This window comes from Montipora foliosa, chromosome 3 (assembly GCF_036669935.1).
Source record: "Montipora foliosa isolate CH-2021 chromosome 3, ASM3666993v2, whole genome shotgun sequence".
In the NCBI taxonomy this organism is placed as follows: Eukaryota; Metazoa; Cnidaria; class Anthozoa; order Scleractinia; family Acroporidae; genus Montipora; species Montipora foliosa.
Genome location: NC_090871.1, coordinates 12352296 through 12354795, shown reverse-complemented (window position 1 = coordinate 12354795; position 2500 = coordinate 12352296). Strand labels below are relative to the sequence as shown.

The following is a 2500-nucleotide window of genomic DNA, read 5'->3' as shown; positions in this document are numbered from 1 at the left end:
CCGTTTTTAGCGAAAATACTTAGAAAACTTAAAACCCGTACGATTGATCTTACTCTTTGTTAGCAGTATGTTTCGCTCAGTTGTTCTTATTGCTGGTAACTTAGCCTTTTCCCGATCGAAAAATGCCAAAACTGCTGCCGTGTTGTTGACTTGTTTTGAAACGACGACATTTTTGCAAACCCTCGTACTGAAGTGACGACGGCATCACGTTTTTCCCGCCAAAATAGGGAGCTTACGAAACGACGACGCCGACGGCAACGACGACGCTACAAAACAATAGGTTTGGTGAGCAAAAACAATGGCTCTGCACGTGCGTTTTACATTTTGGTACATTTCTTTGCCGTCATCTCCTAAATGACGACGTGAAATGACCAAATTCAAGGTTCTGTGGAGGACGTTAGCACATGACGATGAATTTTCAGTTCTCTCTGTACGTTTCCAACCCACTCATACCAGTTTAATTCCTCGACAGTTACTACACATTTTTAACGCGAAACGACATGAAATAGTTTCGTAGTGATATGAATAACGCGAACTCGTATTTTTAAATGAAGTCCTCGTAGCCGTCGTCGTCCTCGTTTCGTAAGCTCCCTAATGACGGTGGTTTGCGCGCGCTAACTGTTCCAAGTTGTCCTATAAGAAAATCTCGTACTCGTAGTCGTTCTCGTCCTAGAATCTAAAGCTCTCTATAGAGGATTTATAGGGGAACTTCATGGCATTTATACAAAAATGAGAACGTTTCGAGGCCGCTCTTTGAGCAAAAGGGAAAACCATTTTGCAGTCTTTGTCTTCTTAACGAGTTAGTAATTAGTTTAAGAGTTTGGGAATTACTTGTGCTAAACAAGAAATCTTGGCCTCCTCGATGTCTTCGTCTGTAAACTTTCCCTCGGCAGCCCACTGAATTGAGTTCTCGAACGCTGACAAGGTGTCCTCGAAATGGGGATCTCTGAAAACAATCAAGCAAAATAACAGTCTTTTATGTCTTCCACAGCCCTGCTGAATTTTCAAACAATGAGGGCCACTAGTTTGTTAGACTGTTAAGCAAGGTAGATGACACTGAGCCAACATAGCGAGCTCTGTTTCTGATGCTATGCTATGCTACAATTTACTCATTCTAATTTATTTCTCCCCGTTGAGAGATTTTTTGATAGCTATATTTAATATGAAATGAATTGAGCTGAAATCAAAGGAGATTAATTGATTTTTTGGCAAATCAAATTTCAGTACGACTTCTCTCTCGATTTAAGTCTACGCGACGGAGCCAACAATGGTACGGAACGAATGAAGAATGAGAAAACTTCGACATTTCTTCCTTTAACAAAGGAACTGTGAGCTTTAATCCACCCGGCGACAGGACCAAATGCGCCTTTGGTCAAGATAAGGACCTTTCTTATCCGTTCTGTTCCATTTTTTCTGTCTCGTGCAAAGGCGCCTTAAATCATTGTGTCCTCATTGCTTGTACGTTCAGCAGAATCTTTGATTCCCAGGTCACCCTGATCGCCACCCTAGAAAAGATGGCCGACACTAACGCAATTTCAATCGAAGGCTTTGGAGTGTCCACAGACAACAAAAAAAACCTGAAAAAATGTAATAACTGCATGAAGAAGCTGGACCTTTGACTGAATGATTCAAAAGGAACATCATTTAGAGCTGCTGCAAAAAGACAGTAGGCTATAGCCAACGAGGTATTTGACACAGCGTTGACAAGTCGACTAGCAAAGTAAGAACTGTAGGCGTCCCCTGTCATTTCACAGGCAAATAAGAAAGATTTGTGTTTCGATTCCAGAGTAAAATTCAGCTAAAATCTTATTTTAGTGGGTCGGTGAGGGTGTTTCTTATTGTTACCTGTAGGAATAAAAGCTAAAGATGCCGCCAGTGATATTCGCGCCACTGCCGTATGCTCCTCCCTTTTCTCTGGAAACGAAAACAAGAAACAGGTTGTGATTGGTACTGATGTGAAACAAACTCGTATACGCCCCTGGCCCGGTTGTTCAAAAGCCGATTAACTTGTTAGAAACAGATAGCAAATGCTTCGACTCGAGAGGATACTTAGTGTTGGATATCAAAACTGGGCGCGCAGCTAATTATGCTTGCATTTCTGGATCAAGAGTGAATTAGATGAGAGTGTTCATTTATCACGTTGCGGCCTTGCACGCCCCAGCACAGTCACAAATGGATTTATTTTTAGACACATTTTGCGCGCGAAACAAACAAAGGGCCGCCAAGTTTAACCAATCACAAGAAGCCATGTCACGCGTGACTGCTTCTGCCATGTTTTTTTCAGGGACATGACAACTGATTTTCGCCAGAACGGGTATTCTAAAAATAGACTCATTTGCAACTGTGCTGGGGAGCCCACATGCCGTAACAACGCTCTTATCTAATTAACCCTTGTATGGACATAAGAAGCGAGGCTCTTTCGTGCGGTGCGAGGTCGTAGGCGTTGCCACCGTCCCCGTTCAGGTTTTGCTCAGTAACTAAGGATAATCAGCAACGTCCA

At 42.6% G+C, this 2500-nt stretch overlaps 1 protein-coding gene across 1 annotated transcript in view; it reads right to left on the bottom strand.

Moving 5' to 3' along the window:
• Nucleotides 1–2500, bottom strand: part of LOC137996793 (presequence protease, mitochondrial-like) — a 50905-nt gene that overhangs the window by 2623 nt on the left and 45782 nt on the right. The window contains exons 28-29 of the mRNA XM_068842375.1: nucleotides 1846–1914; nucleotides 832–946 (exon numbers count right to left, since the gene is read on the bottom strand). Of these exons, the coding sequence (XP_068698476.1) occupies nucleotides 832–946; nucleotides 1846–1914 (184 nt within the window). The remainder of the gene's footprint in view (nucleotides 1–831; nucleotides 947–1845; nucleotides 1915–2500) is intronic.